This window comes from Malaclemys terrapin, chromosome 23 (genome assembly GCF_027887155.1).
Source record: "Malaclemys terrapin pileata isolate rMalTer1 chromosome 23, rMalTer1.hap1, whole genome shotgun sequence".
Taxonomy (NCBI): Eukaryota; Metazoa; Chordata; order Testudines; family Emydidae; genus Malaclemys; species Malaclemys terrapin.
Window position 1 is genome coordinate 11,271,614 of NC_071527.1, and position 19,694 is coordinate 11,291,307.

Consider the following 19,694-nt stretch of genomic DNA (forward strand, 5'->3'; position numbering starts at 1 on the left):
AGCCATAGGCAGGCAGGCAGGCAGGCAGAGCGGGCTGCGTCAGGAGTGACTGCTGTGCTGAGCAGAGCCGGGGGCTGATGTGTGGGGAGGTGTCCCTCTCCCCCTGCTGCAAGATAGGCCTGCTGTCTCCTCTACCCCCGACACACCACTCCTCCCCCTCCTGCCCCCCACACTTCAGTTGAAAAAGCAGTTGACAATCTACCAGGATGATCCCAGAAGGATGGGATTGGGAAACCTGCATCATGTGACGCTGTACTTGCCCCATGACGCACTGCAAATCCTTCCCAAAGCACCCTGCGGCCAGTTGCACAGTGGGATAGCTACCCATGGTGCTCTGCTCTCTTTGTCAATGCAAGAGCTGATAGAGTGGACGCACTCCGCTGACACTAGGAGCTAGTGTGGACATGCAACAGCGATTTTAATTAAAGCAGCATAACTTTTGCTGACAAAACTTTGTAGTGTAGACAAGGCCTAGTACTTAGAGTGGGTGGGGGAGGAGGAGAGGGTGTCTGGGTGTCTGGATTCCTGGGTTCTCTCCCCAATCCTTCCACTGACTTGCTGTGTGACTTCAGGTGGGTGACTCACTGATGGATAAAAGCCTCATCCTGTCTAGTGCCGCTGGCTCTGGGCAGCCCCTGGCAGGAGGTACTCAGGGCCTGGCAGGGGCGAGCAGGGGGTGTCCAGGATCAGGCCCTTAGAGCACTGTTCACTGCAGTAGAAGAGGGATTTCTGCAGAGTTGGGAGCGCCCAGTGAGCTGAACCCAGATACACATAGATGTTCTCTCCACTGGCTAGGGAGACGCACCTGATACTCCTGCAGGAAACTGGAACAGCTGGGGGATCCCTGCCCTCAGTGCACAGAACTCCCTGTAACCTCACAGGCAGAGTCCTTTGGGCTTCAGAATTAAATGCCAGCACAGCCAATTAGTGCGGTATCCTGGGAACTAAACCTAGTGGGAACGAGGGACTCTGGAGAGCGATGGGAGAAACAGAGGGATTGTGGGTCTCATCATGCCAGGGGCTGACCACTTCTGACTTTAGTGGCAGTCAATGGTACTCAGCACCTGGCCTGGATCTTACATGACCTGTGCCAGGTGGCACAGCAAGTGCAGAGCTCTGAGCAGGACCCGGGTCTGGCAGCCTCTCAGCTAGACATTGGGTTTTGCTCAGCTAGGAGGGAGGTTGACAGTTGCAAGTCCTCTAGATCTCACCGTATTCAGTAGCTCTAACTCAGCCCAGTCGCGTTCAGCGAGGAGAGCTAGCCCATGAAGGCAGCCAGGGATCTGTTGGCTTTTATTGGCTGCTTAAAGAAAATAAACCTCAAAACGGCAAAATGTTTTCAAAGGTGAAAATTACACACAAAAGGGCCCAGCTCTTTCACAAATGAAGTTATAGTGATTCCCACAATCTGCGTCGCTCCAGTTGCCTCTGTCGTCCCCTGTGAGATGGACGCAGCGTTTCTGAGTTTTAACATTGGGGATCCCTGAAGACCGAGATCTGAAAGAGACGAGGGGAATATTTCCAGTGGCCAGAGCAGCTCCTGGGGAATCCGCGCTAGTCAGGAACATCTCCATCATGGATCCACATGATCCAACAGAGCAACTTCCCACAACTGCTGAAAGGGAAGACTGCAATACCTGTCTATCTACCCCCATATCACATATCTATCCATCCATCCCAGGCACTCCGCCTAGCGATCCCAGCACACACCTCCCGAATTATACATCCCCATGTACTCCCATCTGCCTATCTGTCCCCATTCACATCTACTTATCTGTGCCCATCCACTCCCCTACCTAGCCATCCCCATACCCTCCTACCAATCCCATACACCCATACTCTTCCATCTAGCAATCTACCTATCTATCCCCATACACACCCATCTATACCCACACTTTCTATCTATCCATGGGTGGCAGGTGAACCCCCACTTCGGGAAGGCTAGCCTCACGTCCCCGCCCCTTCCACCCAAGGCCCCGCCCAACGGAGCCCCGAGCCACCCCCACGTCCCCCACAGCTGGAGGAGCCCTGGCTGACCTGCCCCAGCCGCACTGGCTGGCCTGACTCCCAGACCAGCCCGAGCCGCCCTGGCCACCCCAGCCCCTGGCTGTCAGCCGGAGCCCTGAGCTCCAGGCCACTAGCAGGTGCTGGGGGAAGGGATAGCTCAGCGGTTTGACAATTGGCCTGCTAAACCCAGGATCATGAGTTCAATCCTTGAGGGGGCCATTTAGGGAACTGGGGTAAAAAGCTGTCTGGGGATTGGTCCTGCTTTGAGCAGGGGATTGGACTAGATGACCTCCTGAGGTCCCTTCTAACCCTGTGATTCTGTGAGCCCCTGCTGGCTTCAGGGAGGGCCTCAGGACAGAGCATAGCCTGGGTTAGGGGAAGTTTAGCCTCCCCTGGCCTTTGATACCTGCTGTCTATCTATCTCCATAAACTTATACCTGTCTCTCCTGGGACACTCCCATACAACCATTCCCATTAGAGCTGGGTGAAATTTTTTCCATTTGAGAATCTGACACAAATTTGTTGATTAGATTTGGCCAATTTTTTTTAGGGGGGGGGGACAGGGTGAAGGGGGTGGAGGCACCGGGATCAGTGGGGAAGATCAAGATGGAGTGATGAGCTCCCTTTTGACTCTGCAGTGCTTCCCCCTGAGCCTACTTGGTCTGGGGTCTTGGAGGGATAGTCTGCCCCAGAGTGCAGCTACCTCAGGGTCCCAGCTCAAAGCAGAGCTGCCCTGCACTGCACACGGATCAGTGTCTATGAATAAAGCTCACGTTCGTCCCCACTCCCCGTGCTAATCCTGTCCTCCCCACTGTAATCCTACCCAATGTTTATTGCAGGACCGCAGTGTGTTAGAGCCAGACTTCCTGGTGCTGAGCACCTGGCACTTCCACTGAGAACAACTGAGACCAGCTCGTGTTTGGGTGCCTCATGTCCTATTCTCCTCCATAAGGCAGGCTCCCTGGCTGGACTACATCTCCCACAGTGCACTATGGTATTCCCTCTGGAGGGGAGAGGTGGAGCATCCTGGGACTCCCTGGCCATGATGCGTCATGGGAGATGTAATCCTGCTGGGAGCTCATGGGGAGAATGATGACATACAGGAATTGAACTATGGTCTTCCCGCTGGAGAAAAGAGGCAGAGCATCATGGGAGCTGTAGTCAGGCTGGGGAGGCTGGTCCATAATGGAAAGGGAGAACATGCAGTAACTGAACTACAACTCCCATGAGGCACCAGGGCATTATTTCTGAAGGAAAATATTTGAACTTGCACCCAAAATATTTTGCTTTTGGGGCATGTTTTTCAACAAAAAATCGAGATGTTTTGCAAGACGATGCAAAAAATGTTGAGTCAAAATCCCGATTTCCCATAAAAAGAACTGTTCAGTGGAAAATTTTCAACCCGCTCCATTGACTCCCCTGCTGGCTCTGGGCCATGTAACAATGCTTGTTCCCAGCCATGCCAGCCTGAAGTCAGTTGGCTAGTCCCTTCTCACCAGCCTGAGGGACCAGACTGCTTTGTGGGAGGAGGCCAGCCACCTCCCCTGCTCCAGGGGAGGGGGTGAGTGAGGTGCAGTGTATAGGGCCCTGCTGGGTTTGGAAGCAGGGCGAGGAGACAGATGAAAGCAGGCAGAGGATAATGAATGCTCGGGCATGTCTACACTACCAAGTTTACTCCTGGGGGAATTCTGCATCACTGCACACACACAGAATTCATGTCTGGCGCAGAATTTTTTTCCCCCACAGAAAATACGTTCTGCCCAAGAAGTGCTGCAGTTCCGCCTTTTGCCCACCAGAACAACTGTCTAGCCAGCAGTAACGGCTAGCAGCCGGTTGCGTTTGTTACAGCAGCCTGCCGGTGGAGCCAAGTTAGGAGGCACAGTGGGGCACACGGTGCTGCCAGGGGGTCATAGACTGGGGTTCAGAAGGACTAGTGAGGGGACAGACTGGGGTACAGGCTCAGCAGCTAGTGAAGTGACAACATTGATCCAGAGGCTGAATGAGAGGGGGGCTCCAGGCCACATGGGGACTGGGGGTAGGAGGGCTCTAGGGCCACACGGGGAAAGGGGGTGCAGTGACACATGGGGACAGGGCCAGATGTGCCTGACTGAATGGGAGAGACTCATCTGCATGGGGGAGTCTCCCCAACTCCCTAACAATTTCTCCACTCCCAAAAGAAACTGTTTCATACTTCTCCCACCCACACCCAACAACCCTCCAGGTTCACTCCTGGGCTCCTTCCCTCTCCCTCAGCTCCTCCATTACCCCTGACTTCCCCAAGCCTTTGCACTGTTTCTGAGAGGTGTGGAAATACAGTTCTGTATTGTAGTTTAAATGAATTACTCAAAGTTCTGTATTAATATGCTTAATAAGGAATCTAGTTGTCAAAAAAAAAAAACCTAACCATTTCCTGAATCTCTTTTTTTTTTTTTTTTTTTGCATGTATTGTTACAGACATACTTGCTCACAGGTATTTTGAAATAAATTGCCAAAATAATTGTAACTGGTGTGATTATACTGTTATTTTGACAAATAAAATGTGCAGAATTTTGCAGAATTTTAATTTACTGTCTGTAGAATTGTACATTTTTGGCACAGAATTTTAAAAATTTTGGCACAGAATTTTTAATTTTTTGGTGCAGAGCTCCCCCAGGAGTAAAAGGTAAGGCAGCTTATGTTGACCTAACTATGTAAGTGTCACACTACAGTGTTCCTCTCACCACTGTAACTCACCTGCTACGCCGACCTAGTAAATCCACGTCAACGAGAGGCATAAGGCTTAGGTCAACATAGTCCAGGCAACGTAGTGTCTGTATAGACACTGCTTTACTTGCATTGCCTGTTGGCTGTCAGCGTGGCTGACTGCAGGAGCCGTGAAATTGACAAGAAATGTCAATTTCACGGCTGGTAGGGTCCCTGTTTTGAAATTGAGTGGGGGCGGGGGTGCTCTGGCTGTGAGCCCCAGCAGTGCTGACAGCTGGAGCCTCACTGCCCGGTGCTGAGAGCCCAGGCTGAGAGCTCTCTGCAGAGGTCCCAGCTGGAGTCCCCACAGCTGGAGCCCGGGTGCCTCCCAGGCTCTCAGCCCCCCCAAACTGCCCATCTTAAGTCGGTGCAAGTGCTCCTGGTGAGGCCACACAGCACCTACAGGAGGGCAGTGTGGACATGATAAACACAGTAATTGCTGGTGGCAGTACATAGACTAACATAAGTCGACTTAACTTTGTAGTGTAGACATGGCCTTACTCACGTGTATGATACCGGTGAGCCATCCACCCACGTCCAGTTTCCTTCTGCGCCTTTGTGGCTCAGGCCAATCCAGTGGTGAATGGATTTGATCCCCACTGTCAGGAATGCCTAAGGTGGGTGGGGGGAGAGAAGCACAAAGCAGCAGCAATTTGTTTCCTACCTGGGGTTCTGCAAACCACCAGGGGCCCGTGTCCCACAGGGCCTGCCCAGCCCTCTGTCACCTGCCTTGCCCAGCTGTTGTGCTGAAACCCCCCACCCCACCTGCAGGCACACAGACCAGACAGCCAGGTGGGAGCAGGGGTGGAAGCGAGCAGCCATTGCAACTGGGATTGGGCTGTGAGGTGAAATGGGGTTATGGGGTTATGGATTTACACTGATGTAAACGAGATAGGATCTGGTCACGGGGCTCTGTCTGGATCCTGGCAGTGTCTCCGGGTAACAATGTGCACCTATGCCGAACGGTTCTGGCCACACACATCCTGCAGAGCTGATCACAAAGGCTGGGGACTGGAGGATAACCCCCACTGGGGGCCGCATGGGTGGGGGTGGTTGGGTGAGGGGCCTGCAAGTGGGGTCATGTCTCTTCTGGGATTGCAGGAGCTGAGGGGCTGAGAGGGGATTGCAGTGGCTGTGGGAGGGTGAGGGGCTTGCAGGAGGCAGGGGCTGGTGGGGCTTGCAGGGCAGAAATCCCTAGAGCGAGCCTCTGCTGATTTCTCTGGCGCTCGTCTGCAGCATCTGCTGTGCCCAGGAGACTTGGGGCAGGGCAGTAAGTCCCTGCAATGTCCTCACAGCACAGGGCCCAGGGTCAAGCAATGCAGCTGCCCTCCTCCCCCTGGGGAGGCTGGGCTGGATCCAGAGCCTGCAAAGCATGGGCCCAGCAGGTTGGGGGAGCTGTCTGCAAGCACTGGGATTACAGCAGCAGTTTTGGCCTGGGAGGAGAGATCCCAGGCAGGTGGCCCAGCACTGCGCCCAGTTTTGCCTCTCCCCAGGGGCAGGAGGATGGGGACCTACCTGCTCCCACGGGCTGCTGATGACAGCTAGGTCTGCACTGCGGCTGCTGCACGAGTTCCTGGCCATTTCCCAGGGATTCTTTTCAAGGGAGAAAAAGTAGCATTTCTTCTGGAACTCCTCCCAGCCATGCGGGCAGCACGGGATCCCTGCAACACAGGCTGCAGCTCACCCAAGGGCACAGAATCCGTGCTGGTAGCATCCCGCTAATCCTGCAGCCCAGCCTAGGCCAGCCCCGACGAGTATCCCGGCCGGCTGCTCGCTCCCAGCCAAGGAGGCTGCAGAACAGGAACAGACCCTGTGGTTCTCCAGCTCCCAGCCCGCGCTACACACTCTCACCAGCTGGGGCCTCCCGAACTCCTGTCTGGACACAGCTGATTGTGCTGCCTCCGTGCCGGGGCTGGCAGGAAACGGGCTGAACTGAACGGAAGGTTTTGACATTTGTTTTCATTCCAATGCAAAATGAAGCCAAGACTGGCCCAGAAGAACCCATGGCCCAGCGGAGAGGGCACCAACCAGGGGCATGGGAAAGCCAGGGCCAAGCCTCTGACTCAGATAATGCAGGGACTTGAACCTCGGTCCCCCACCACCCTGGCACGTGCCCTGAACGCCCAGCTCTAGAGTCATTCTCGGGGGGCGGGGGTGGAGGAGAGAGAGTGTGCACATGCACATGAGTGACTGACCCTAGAGCCCCCTGGCTTGGCCACTCGCCAGGGTGGTAAAAGACCCAGGTCTGCGTCCCTGCTGTGCCCAGTTTGGTCTCCACATCCCAACTGCATGTCCCAGGCCATGCCCAGAATGGGGTGGGACTTCCTATCGCTGCTTCTGACCAGAGCTTCCACCACGGCCCTGGCAGACCTTCCCATGGAGCATTTAGTCAAAACTGACCCGTTTCTTTGAAAAGCTTCGGTTTTGACGAATCGCCATTTTCCTGGGAAAAAAGGTTTTGTCCAAAAGTTCCCAACCCGCTGGTCTCCCCTCCAGGTGAGAGCCGAGCTCTGAGTCCTCTCCACCAGCCCCCACACTCCCACCTCCCACAGCAACCCCCCCTTCCCCGGCCCCTAAGGAGCCTGTCATCCTGCTCAGGGGAGGAGCGTGTGTGCCATGGGCTGTGATCCCAGAGTCCTGGTCTGAGACACACAGCCCTCCTCCTCTCCCCCTCCCCCCCCCCCCACCTCAGATTGTTGCCTGGACGCGTTTGTTCCTGTTTTGCATCCGTCGGATCTTGAGAAATCAGGATCCCAAGTAAAGAAATAAACAAGAAATTGTCACTGTGAGAAACCAGCTTGGCCAGAGCAAAACCACCGCTACAGGAAGCCTTAGTCACCCTGACTCACACCCAGGATCTAGCACCTACAGCTCAGCTCAGTCACAAGAAGGATTTGAGGGAGAAAGGAACATCCCAGGTTTGTGGGACAGTCACTTCTACAGTTGAGATTGAACCTGGTACCGTGAGCACCCAGCTCCAGCCATGTGAGGGCAAGGAGTGGCTCCCTCAGCTGGTGGCAGTAATAGGCTGTTATCCTCTATGCAGCGTAGGTGCTGAGACAAAGCAAATCAGCCCCTGTCTAAACCCTCTTCAGGTCTGACCGTGACCCGGACTATGTGAAAGTTCTGATCCGGATCTGGATCTAGATCCCACTTTGGGTCCATCTCAAGGCCACTGATCCTCCCCCTGCAGGGTGCGTGGATGCAGCACTGGCAATGCGGGAGGTTCTTCTGTCACCTCCCTGCCCCTCCGTGGTGCAGAGATGGCTGCCTGGAGCCTCCATCCAGACACATCAGGCAGCAGGCCCGGGACCAGCACTTACATTTCAGGAGCATGAGCAAGAAGGCGACTGTCGACACCAGCAGAGACACCCCCACCAGGGCGTAGAGGATGCCCAAGGACTTTCTCCCACAGCCTCTCTGCTCTGCTGCCTTCGGGGTGGAGACAGCTGCAAAGAACAGCGACATCAGCGGCTAGAGCACGAGTCAGCAGAAGAATAGCTGGTGTAATCTCTACCCATGCCACTAGCCACGGGCAGGAGAATGACCTACATGTGCAAGATAGTGGGAGAGGGGTCTAGTGGTTAGAACGTGGGGGGAGAGGCTGGGAGTTAGGACCCCTGGGTTCTATCCCCAGCGAGGGGAGGGGCAGATGGGGCTGGGAGCCAGGGCTCCTGGGTTCTATTCCCCCCTCTAGAAGAGGAGCAAGGTCTTGTGGGTGCCCCCCACAGCACCAGAGAGTGCACTCTGGGGTGTGAACTGTAAAGAGGAGAGAACAGAGCCTTCTTTGTCCCCATCGGACCCCGAGCCCATCACCATGGTGTTTGGGCTTGTTTGCCACGCTACGGTCCCAATCCTTGAAAGCACTGATGACTCTCCACTCCTGCCGGGGTCCATGGGCGCTGCGGGGACTCAGCACCTTTGAGAATCCAGCTCTTCGAGGCCTTGTCCACATAAGTGAGTGTGTTAAACTGGTGTGACTCACCCGGGCCTGGTCTATGCAAAAACTTTCTCTGGTTTAACTGAAGGTGCAATTTCACTCCCCTTTATTTAAACTGGGGCTGCTTTGTGTGTGAACACTCTTAAATCGGCTTAACACCAGCTATCAGCACCGATTTCGGTGTTCACTAAATCACTGATTTGCACTAAATCGGTTTGTAAATCTAGTAAAATGAAACTGGTGCAACTTAGGTGCAGACAAGTCCCTAGTGTAGACATGTTTGAGTCAATTCAAGAGGATCTTACAGAGCTGTATCTTAAGCAGATTACAAAGGGCTCAGCTGCATGAAAAAGGCACATCGGTTTCGGCAGAGATGTGAATTTAAACTGCTTTAATTAAACCAGTGTAGACACTTATTTCAGCTTAACAGCTGCTTTCTTCAGTTAGTTTCAATTGATTAGGAGCAGGGTTGAAAACCCCAAATGAACCAAAAATCAGAACATCCACCTTTGTCTTCGCTAGGAAAAAAAGGGAGTGATCTTACCTTGTGAGAGCTAGAACAGGGTAACGCCCGAGGCCTGATCTACCCTACAAAGCTTCACCGGCTTAGCTATGTTGGCTAGGAGTGTGCAAAAACCACACACGTGCTCATGCCGACACAGCAATGCCAGCAAAACCCCCAGTGTAGACACAACCACGTGAAAAGAAGAATGCTCCTGTGGGCGTGGCTAATGTCGTTTGGGGAGGTGGTGTCTGCCAGCCCAGGAACACCTCCAGCTGGCCGACCTAGGGCACTCGGCTGACACAGCTATATCGCTGCAGGCTCTGAAGCGTAGACAAGCCCCCAGCGGAGAGAAGGCAGCCTGGAGCTTTCCCATGGGTCAGTGGGTTAAAGTAGCAACCACGGGATCCAGGGGTTCACCTCAACCTGCTAATTGATGGAAGCTCCAAGCTGCCCTGTCTCCACAGGGACGCCCCCCTCTCTTAGTTAGCGGGAGTTTTCCTAGTGGAGACGCTGCCTCGGGGGGCTGTGCCAATTCTGAGTCAAGTCAGGACAGCTCTCCCATGCCGATGGTGCCAGGCCAATGGCAGGCGCCTGATGCCAGCATCGGCTCATCCACCAAGCTGGGCGGGTTTCCTGGAACCAGGGGGCCTGGACGTGGTAGCTTCTGTACAGAGCACATGGCACCCACCAGGGATCCCTGTGTGCCAGCCTCCCATCCCCCAGCAACTACCCACCCCTTCCCCAAGCCAGGTGCTCTGGATGCCCACCATCCCCCCTCCCCCAACCAGGGTCCCCCATTTTTCCCCATGCCAGGGGCTCTGTGTGCCCCCCCCCACCACCCCATACCAGGATCCCCCATTTCTCCACCTGCCAGGGCCTCTGTGTGCCCCCCATTCCCTCTCCCCCATACCAAAGTCCCCCATTCCACTCCATGCCAGGGGCTCTCTGTGCTTCCCATTTTCCCCCTGCCATGCCAGGGCAGTGGTTCCCTTTCTCCTGCCTTTGGTCTCTGCACTTCCATGTCCCCGGCTCTCTGTCATTGCTGACAGCTGCTGTTTAAGGCTCCAGCATTGCTAGTTATTACCCTCGTAGCTGCAACTGAAAATGACACCACCTAGTGGATTCCTGACCGGGACAGACCCTGGGGTGTTCGCTCCGCCGCAGGCATCACCAGAAAAGCCACAACTAAAGCCAATGATGTTATTGTTCTCATTTGTAAAGCTCTTGGAGATCCACTGATGAAAAACACTAGAGTCGAGCTGAGAGTTAACCCGGCAAAGTGCTGAGAGCCTCCGGGGAGATCTCTCTCACTGCCTCTGCAATCCATACATTGAACCCACCGCCACAGCACTGAGTGCATTGGGTTGTTTGCCCAAGGAGGGGGTTTGGGGGGGTGTCATCAGTTGAATTCCTGCAAATGCCCCATTTGCTCACCCAAGCATGAGACACTGAGCCAGGCAGAGCCCGAGAACGCATGCCAGCACCACGCAGGGCAGCAGTGCTGTAGGAGGCTGGGTTTCAGTTCTAATGGGATCGTTTCCCTGGAACAAGGATTATTTGTGTCCAGCCCAGTCAGGGGACCCGCTAAACTCGCCTTTGCAAGCCTGAGCATCTCCTCAGTGGAAGTGGCTGCAGGATTTGGCCCAGCTGCGTCATGCTCCAGAAACCTCAACTTTCGTTTAAAAATAAAACCATCGGGGAGATTTTCAAGGGCACAAGTGGGAACTGGGCACCTAATTCCCACTGGGGGGAGCAGTGGGAGTTGGGCATCCAACTGCTCGTACTGCCTTTGAACAAATCCTCTTTGGCAGCGGAGATAACACTGGACACAGGACCCAGGTGTGACTGATGCAGAGAGGCTGCCTGAGTCTGCAGAGAGCCTGAGCCAATTGCTCTTCATTTCCATCTGTAGCCTCACATTAATGCTTTTCCCTTTGCCAAACCCAGACATCAAGCCCGGTTGTGCTGACCCATCAAGTCTGTGACCCACACACCTCCCGTGCTCTGTGAGATGCAACTCAAGTGAGTCACCCACCTGGCTCTGCCTTTGCTTGCCACTGGGGCTGCATCTGAGGCTGGGATGGTAGCTGATTGGGATCGACGTTCTCATAATCCCTCTCGTAGTCATCCTCAAAACTACCCATCGAATCTAGAGGCAGAAAGAGGGTTTTCTAGAACAGCCGTGGACCTGTTTTATTGTCTATTCTGGATCACAAAGCATTTAAAGCCCAGACTCCTCCCCAGGCCTGGATGCTGGGTTCAGTCACTTCCCAGCCCAGCTTTGGCTTTTGCTGTCATTGTTATTATTATTTATCTGTATTGCAGATGCGCCGGAGCCCCAGCCGTGGCCCGGGACCACACTGCACCAGGCGCTGTATAGACCCAGGTCCCTGCCCCAAAGAGCTTCCAATCGAAGGCAATCAAAGCTGTTCACAACCCACAGAGTCAACCACTGACCTGGGCTGTGAGAATGTCTGCAGCTGCAGGGATGTTTATGTGAATCCCTGGGCAAAATCCTTGTTCTCAGGGCTGAAAAATTGCCCTCTAAGGATTCACTTACCCTCCCTCTGCCCAAACCCTTCACCTGTGCTCTCTGGAGAGTGTAATTTTAGTTGGCTAAACCAGGTATTCATCTATCTATCCCCATACACCTCCCTATATCTATCCACCCCCATACACCGTATCTATCTATCTATCCCCATACACCTCCCTATATCTATCCACCCCCATACACCGTATCTATCTATCTATCCCCATACACGTCCCTATATCTATCCACCCCCATACACCGTATCTATCTATCCATCTATCTATCCCCATACACCTCCCTATATCTATCCACCCCCATACACCGTATCTATCTATCCATCTATCTATCCCCATACACCTCCCTATATCTATCCACCCCCATACACCGTATCTATCTATCCATCTATCTATCCCCATACACCTCCCTATATCTATCCACCCCCATACACCGTATCTATCTATCCATCTATCTATCCCCATACATCTCCCTATATCTATCCACCCCCATACACCGTATCTATCTATCTATCCCCATACACCTCCCTATATCTATCCACCCCCATACACCGTATCTATCTATCCATCTATCTATCCCCATACACCTCCCTATATCTATCCACCCCCATACACCGTATCTATCTATCTATCCCCATACACCTCCCTATATCTATCCACCCCCATACACCATATCTATCTATCCATCTATCTATCCCCATACACCTCCCTATATCTATCCACCCCCATACACCGTATCTATCTATCCATCTATCTATCCCCATACACCTCCGTATATCTATCCACCCCATACACCGTATCTATCTATCCATCCCCATACACCTCCCTATATCTATCCACCCCCATACACCGTATCTATCTATCCATCTATCTATCCCCATACACCTCCCTATATCTATCCACCCCCATACACCGTATCTATCTATCCATCTATCTATCCCCATACACCTCCGTATATCTATCCACCCCCACACACCGTATCTATCTATCTATCCCCATACACCTCCCTATATCTATCCACCCCCATACACCGTATCTATCTATCTATCCCCATACACCTCGCTATATCTATCCACCCCCATACACCGTATCTATCTATCCCCATACACCTCCGTATATCTATCCACCCCCATACACCGTATCTATCTATCTATCCCCATACACCTCCCTATATCTATCCACCCCCATACACCGTATCTATCTATCCATCTATCTATCCCCATACACCTCCCTATATCTATCCACCCCCATACACCGTATCTATCTATCTATCTATCCCCATACACCTCCCTATATCTATCCACCCCCATACACCATATCTATCTATCCATCTATCTATCCCCATACATCTCCCTATATCTATCCACCCCCATACACCGTATCTATCTATCCATCTATCTATCCCCATACACGTCCCTATATCTATCCACCCCCATACACCGTATCTATCTATCCATCTATCTATCCCCATACACCTCCCTATATCTATCCACCCCCATGCACCGTATCTATCTATCCATCTATCTATCCCCATACACCTCCCTATATCTATCCACCCCCATACACTGTATCTATCTATCTATCCCCATACACGTCCCTATATCTATCCACCCCATACACCGTATCTATCTATCTATCCCCATACACGTCCCTATATCTATCCACCCCCATACACCGTATCTATCTATCTATCCCCATACACCTCCCTATATCTATCCACCCCCATACACCGTATCTATCTATCCATCTATCTATCCCCATACACCTCCCTATATCTATCCACCCCCATACACCGTATCTATCTATCCATCTATCTATCCCCATACACCTCCCTATATCTATCCACCCCCATACACCGTATCTATCTATCTATCCCCATACACCTCCGTATATCTATCCACCCCCATACACCGTATCTATCTATCTATCCCCATACACGTCCCTATATCTATCCACCCCATACACCGTATCTATCTATCCATCTATCTATCCCCATACACCTCCCTATATCTATCCACCCCCATACACCGTATCTATCTATCTATCCCCATACACCTCCGTATATCTATCCACCCCATACACCGTATCTATCCATCCATCTATCTATCCCCATACACCTCCCTATATCTATCCACCCCCATACACCGTATCTATCTATCTATCCCCATACACCTCCGTATATCTATCCACCCCCATACACCGTATCTATCTATCCATCTATCTATACCCATACACCTCCCTATATCTATCCACCCCCATACACCGTATCTATCTATCCATCTATCTATCCCCATACACCTCCCTATATCTATCCACCCCCATACACCGTATCTATCTATCCATCTATCTATCCCCATACACCTCCCTATATCTATCCACCCCCATACACCGTATCTATCTATCCATCTATCTATCCCCATACACCTCCCTATATCTATCCACCCCCATACACCGTATCTATCTATCCATCTATCTATCCCCATACACCTCCCTATATCTATCCACCCCCATACACCGTATCTATCTATCTATCCCCATACACCTCCCTATATCTATCCACCCCCATACACCGTATCTATCTATCTATCCCCATACACCTCCCTATATCTATCCACCCCCATACACCGTATCTATCTATCTATCTATCTATCCCCATACACCTCCCTATATCTATCCACCCCCATACACCGTATCTATCTATCTATCCCCATACACCTCCCTATATCTATCCACCCCCATACACCGTATCTATCTATCCATCTATCTATCCCCATACACCTCCCTATATCTATCCACCCCCATACACCGTATCTATCTATCTATCCCCATACACCTCCCTATATCTATCCACCCCCATACACCGTATCTATCTATCCATCTATCTATCCCCATACACCTCCCTATATCTATCCACCCCCATACACCGTATCTATCTATCCATCTATCTATCCCCATACATCTCCCTATATCTATCCACCCCCATACACCGTATCTATCTATCTATCCCCATACACCTCCCTATATCTATCCACCCCCATACACCGTATCTATCTATCCATCTATCTATCCCCATACACCTCCCTATATCTATCCACCCCCATACACCGTATCTATCTATCTATCCCCATACACCTCCCTATATCTATCCACCCCCATACACCATATCTATCTATCCATCTATCTATCCCCATACACCTCCGTATATCTATCCACCCCATACACCGTATCTATCTATCCATCCCCATACACCTCCCTATATCTATCCACCCCCATACACCGTATCTATCTATCCATCTATCTATCCCCATACACCTCCCTATATCTATCCACCCCCATACACCGTATCTATCTATCCATCTATCTATCCCCATACACCTCCCTATATCTATCCACCCCCATACACCGTATCTATCTATCCATCTATCTATCCCCATACACCTCCCTATATCTATCCACCCCCATACACCGTATCTATCTATCCATCTATCTATCCCCATACACCTCCGTATATCTATCCACCCCCATACACCGTATCTATCTATCTATCCCCATACACCTCCCTATATCTATCCACCCCCATACACCGTATCTATCTATCTATCCCCATACACCTCCCTATATCTATCCACCCCCATACACCGTATCTATCTATCTATCCCCATACACCTCGCTATATCTATCCACCCCCATACACCGTATCTATCTATCCCCATACACCTCCGTATATCTATCCACCCCCATACACCGTATCTATCTATCTATCCCCATACATCTCCCTATATCTATCCACCCCCATACACCGTATCTATCTATCCATCTATCTATCCCCATACACCTCCCTATATCTATCCACCCCCATACACCGTATCTATCTATCTATCTATCTATCCCCATACACCTCCCTATATCTATCCACCCCCATACACCGTATCTATCTATCCATCTATCTATCCCCATACATCTCCCTATATCTATCCACCCCCATACACCGTATCTATCTATCCATCTATCTATCCCCATACACGTCCCTATATCTATCCACCCCCATACACCGTATCTATCTATCCATCTATCTATCCCCATACACCTCCCTATATCTATCCACCCCCATGCACCGTATCTATCTATCCATCTATCTATCCCCATACACCTCCCTATATCTATCCACCCCCATACACCGTATCTATCTATCTATCCCCATACACGTCCCTATATCTATCCACCTCATACACCGTATCTATCTATCTATCCCCATACACGTCCCTATATCTATCCACCCCATACACCGTATCTATCTATCCATCTATCTATCCCCATACACCTCCGTATATCTATCCACCCCCATACACCGTATCTATCTATCTATCTATCCCCATACATCTCCCTATATCTATCCACCCCCATACACCGTATCTATCTATCCATCTATCTATCCCCATACACCTCCCTATATCTATCCACCCCCATACACTGTATCTATCTATCTATCTATCTATCTATCTGTAAGCAGGGTCTGAATGAGCCCTCCACTGACATCTAGTGATGAGCTGGGGGAAAAGACTTCAGGAACAGCCTGTGTTTGCATCTACTCTGCGCAGGTGCGCAGCATGATGGAGTGCTTGACCAAAATGATCACATTTGGCTGGTGTTAGGTTACAATTCACTTTACTGTCGAGAGCAGGGGTAATGAAATATTTTTCTCCTTATTGTATGAAGAAAAGGGCGGCAGAACTGTACTTGGTCTGGCCTGTGAGGCACCACCCTGATCTGAACCTCATTTGCTAAGCATGGGGTAGGGCTGCCAAAGCCCTGTGAAGGAGAGTAAGGGTGGGAGCGGCGTTTGGGATGGGAGGTGTGGCAAAAGGAGGGTCCTAGATGCTCACTGGTGGTGTGCTCAGTAGGGTTTAGAGACTGAACTAATTAGCTTCAAGTGAGAGACCTTGTTTCTCTGTTCGGGGGTAACAGGAACTGAATGTTAGTAGCTCTGGGGGCTGTGCCTTAAGCCATGTCTACACTAGCGAGCTTGCGGCTGTGCCGATGCGGCTGTACCGCTGTAAGATCGCTTGTGTAGCTGCTCTATGCCGGTGGGAGAGAGCTCCTCCGGCGACATCATAAAACCCCTTCCACAAACGGCACTAGCCAGGATGGTGGGAGAGCGTCTCCCGCTGACAGCGCTGTTCACCGGCAAATCTGTGGGTGTAACTTACGTCACTCAGGGGGGTGGTTTTTACACACAAGCCGTTCAATGTGGGGTAAGGACTGTGGTGACATGAAAGTCAAGGCAGAGGCTGTACAGCCGGAGAGACCAGTAAGAGCTGAAATCACTAACACCCTGGGTTAAGCCATGTGACCTCAGCCCATGGAATGACAGAAGTGGCAGTGCCGACCAGCAGCAGCAGAGACAAGCAGCGGAAGCAGTAGTCGACATCTAGTTGCAGAGGCTCATAGCAACCACAGAGACATTGCTTGATTCTCCCCCACCACCACCCTTTCTGGGGTGGGAAGTGACCCCCTATGACCCACCTCTGAACTCTTGGCCTTTGCTAACCAAGGACAGCCACCTGTGAGTGGGGCGCAGTGGAGGGAATAATGTGGTAAAGGGACATTAATTCGTTGGACTTTCCCATCCCAAGGTGGGAAACTGAGGCAAAGGACTACCTGAAGGGGGGTTCCAAAGAGGATGGAGCTCGGCTGTTCTCAGTGGTGGCAGATGACAGAACAAGGAGCAATGGTCTCAAGTTGCAGTGGGGGAGGTCCAGGTTGGATATCAGGAAAAACTATTTCACTAGGAGGGTGGTGAAACACTGGAATGCGTTACCTAGGGAGGTGGTGGAGTCTCCTTCCTTGGAGGTTTTTAAGGCCCGGCTTGACAAAGCCCTGGCTGGGATGATTTAGCTGGGAATTGGTCCTGCTTTGAGCAGGGGGTTGGACTAGATGACCTCTTGAGGTCCCTTCCAACTCTGATATTCTATGATTCTATGATTCTATGACACAGCCCATCGCGCTGTGGGGTCGTCTTTGCTTATCATTACATGCTTTTGAATGGGGTTGTAGTGTTTCCCCAAACTAATGCTTGGTTCCCTTTCTCTTTTAATAAAAGTTCTGTTTCGTTATACACAGACTCAGTGCTTGTGAGTGGGGAAGTATTGCCTCTTAATGGTGCTCAGGGTTCGTGTTTGGTTTTCCCAGATTACTGAGTGGGGGCTGGTTCTGCTCTGTATTGTTAAGAGGAACCCCCTAGATATTGAACCTGGCCCTAGTTGCTGCTGACTCCACCTGGCAGAAGGGTTACATACCTATCTATCTATCTATCTATCTATCTATCTATCTATCTATCTATCCCCATATTCCCCCTCTACCCATATGTAAGACACTGGTGGTAATTGTCCTGCTATGTTCAGCACTGATGAGGCCTCAGCTGGCGAATGGTGTCCAGTTCTGGTCACTGCGCTTTAAGAAAGATGTGGACAAATTGGAGAGAGTCAAGTGAAGAGCAAAACAAATGATTGAAGGGTTAGAAAACCTGCCCTGTGTGGAAAGGTAGAAAAACCGGGCAGGCTTAGTCTTGAAAAAAGAAAGCTGAGGGGGGACCTGCTAAGGAGGACAATGATCCGTTGTTCTCCGCATCCACTTGAGGTAGGACAAGACACAACCAGCTTACTCTGTGGCCAGGGAGATTTAGATTAGATATTTGAAAAATCTTTCTAGCGGTAAGGGCAGCTCAGCACTGGACTAGGTCACTGAGGGAGGCTGTGCAGTCCCCGTCTGGAGGGTTCTAAGAACAGGTTGGACAAATGCCTGTCAGGAATGGTCTAGGGGTTTACTTGGTCCTGCCTCAGCGCAGGGGGCTGATGTCTTGAGGCCCCGGCTAGCCTCACATTTCTCTGATTCGGGGAGTAGGGAGACATGCCCAGATGATCCCAGCTGGTGATCCACACCCCATGCTACAGAGGAAGGGGGGAAATTCCCAGAAATTCCAAGGTCCCTGCAATCTGACCTGGGGAAACATTCCTGGCAATCAGTGTGACTGTGAGCCAGACCCACCAGCCAGGCATCTAAGCAGAGGATTCTCTGTCCCGCCTTAGAGCAGCGGTTCTCAAACTCACTGCACTGAGACCCTCTTCTGATAACAAAAATTCCTACGTGACCCTGGGCAGGGGCAGAGCCTGAGCCCCTCTGCTCCGAGATAATGCACTCAAGTTTCGGTTTCAGCCCCAGGTCCCAACAAGGCTAATGCTGGTCCCGGTGACCCCATAAAAATGGGGTCCTGACCCACAGTTTGAGACCCGCTGCCTTAGAGGGATGAGCTAGAAGTTCAGTCCCCATGTCCCCCCATGTTTACCTGGCCTCCCGTGTGGCATCTTGGCTCTTTCGATCTGCGACAGCTGCATGGAGTTGTTCTAGTACCTGCAGTAACTGGCCGCTGTTTGCATCGCACTGTGAAGCAGCTTCCTCCCGGGCGGCAGCGTCTCCACCACAGACTGAGTGCAGCACCAGGGTTTGCGACACACGCCACAGCCTCTCCTTCCCTTTCAACAAACCGCGAGTGCTGAATACACCCACCGTTAACCCCTTCCCTGCCATGGACACAGCTCTAGCCCTTTAAAATGTCAGTCGGTTGATGGAGGGGAAGCCATTGACTAACACTGGGGTCCTGTAGAGGAGACACGCCCTTCTTGTAGGAGGCAGGGGGAATTGTTCTGAGCCAGGTGAGCAGGCAAGGCTAGGGTGACCAGATGTCCCGATTTTATAGGGACAGTCCCGATTTTTGGGTCTTTTTCTTATATAGGCTCCTAGGTGAGGCTCCGAGATCACCAGTGCTTGGAGGGGGCTGGTCCAGGGCAATCCAACATTCCCCCAAAGGGACCCCACCATTGAGGGCAGGGCAGAGAAGGAAAACAATGCTTCTCAAACTAGGGGGATACAATATCACAGACATTTTATGGGGGGAGTCTT

At 51.7% G+C, this 19,694-nt stretch overlaps 1 protein-coding gene across 1 annotated transcript; it reads right to left on the minus strand.

Moving 5' to 3' along the window:
• Positions 1–230: 230 nt before the first annotated feature.
• Positions 231–19,200, minus strand: LOC128828180 (C-type lectin domain family 2 member B-like). Its single transcript, XM_054012622.1, has 6 exons — positions 19,081–19,200; positions 11,230–11,343; positions 8,073–8,198; positions 6,265–6,410; positions 5,255–5,361; positions 231–1,497 (listed from the first exon to the last, which is right to left on the minus strand). The coding sequence occupies exons 1-6, from the start codon at positions 19,127–19,129 to the stop codon at positions 1,353–1,355; spliced, it is 687 nt and encodes a 228-aa protein (XP_053868597.1). The 5' UTR covers positions 19,130–19,200; the 3' UTR covers positions 231–1,352.
• Positions 19,201–19,694: the final 494 nt, after the last annotated feature.

Excerpts from the sequence above, each read along its gene's own strand:
- LOC128828180 (XM_054012622.1), bottom strand. The coding sequence starts at position 19,129 with ATGCAGCTGTCGCAGATCGAAAGAGCCAAGATGCCACACGGGAGGCCA. Across the intron at positions 8,199-11,229 it reads GCAAGCAAAGGCAGAGCCAG|CTGTCTCCACCCCGAAGGCA; the intron begins GTGGGTGACTCA and ends TGTTCTTTGCAG. Across the intron at positions 5,362-6,264 it reads TCAGCAGCCCGTGGGAGCAG|GCATTCCTGACAGTGGGGAT; the intron begins GTAGGTCCCCAT and ends CACCCACCTTAG.